The following is a 668-nucleotide window of genomic DNA, read 5'->3' on the forward strand; positions in this document are numbered from 1 at the left end:
CACACCAACTTTTATTATGTCTTATAACAAAATCTAATAATCTGTTATCACAAAACAGTTATTTTTGTTGTATCACGATAAGAAACAAATCAAAATAAACCTCCAGTTTTACTAGATAACATTTTGTTTTCTGGTTAGAAAGATATTAGTATAATTCCATGGCATCTTGAGAAATCAACGTAAAATATATTTACAGCAAGGACAGTTGAACTAGGCTTCCATACACTTTAAGCAGATCTCCTTTGTTTCCATTGTCTTGTCTATATGTAGCTATGGATTATCAATATAACCCTCCCAATATGCATCTTTCTTGGCTCACAGGAAGAAAACATGGACTCCTTCAACCATGTCAGTCTAAAGGTGAAAAACAACTGGGGTCAACTGGACTACACATGCCTCTATAATTTTAGAGTGCATGGGGTAGTTGAAACATGAAGTGGTGACTGGTGTCACAGCCTTGGCCTCGCCAGTGGGTGGTGAGTGGTGTCGACGTCTGGGTAGTGGGTGATGGGTGGGGGCTGGTGTCGATTTTTGGGCTTCACCAGTGGTTGGTGTCAGAGCCTTGTCCTGACCAAAGGGTGGTGTCGACATCTGGGTAGTGGGTGGTGGGTGGGGGCTGGTGTCGATTTCTGGGCTTCACCAGTGGTTTGTGTCAGAGCCTTGGCCTG

General features: G+C 42.8%; 1 protein-coding gene across 2 annotated transcripts in view; it reads left to right on the forward strand.

Annotated features, from left to right (window-relative positions):
- Positions 1-462, forward strand: part of LOC106940410 (SUN domain-containing protein 3-like) — a 9,154-nt gene extending 8,692 nt beyond the window's left edge. For both annotated transcript variants that reach the window (XM_015023150.1, XM_015023151.1), the window contains one exon: positions 322-462. In XM_015023150.1, the coding sequence (XP_014878636.1) occupies positions 322-435 (114 nt within the window). In that variant the 3' untranslated portion in view covers positions 436-462. The remainder of the gene's footprint in view (positions 1-321) is intronic.
- Positions 463-668: the final 206 nt, after the last annotated feature.

This window comes from Poecilia latipinna, unplaced genomic scaffold (genome assembly GCF_001443285.1).
Source record: "Poecilia latipinna isolate Pla-1442-1.1 unplaced genomic scaffold, P_latipinna-1.0 Scaffold3214, whole genome shotgun sequence".
Classification (NCBI taxonomy): Eukaryota; Metazoa; Chordata; class Actinopteri; order Cyprinodontiformes; family Poeciliidae; genus Poecilia; species Poecilia latipinna.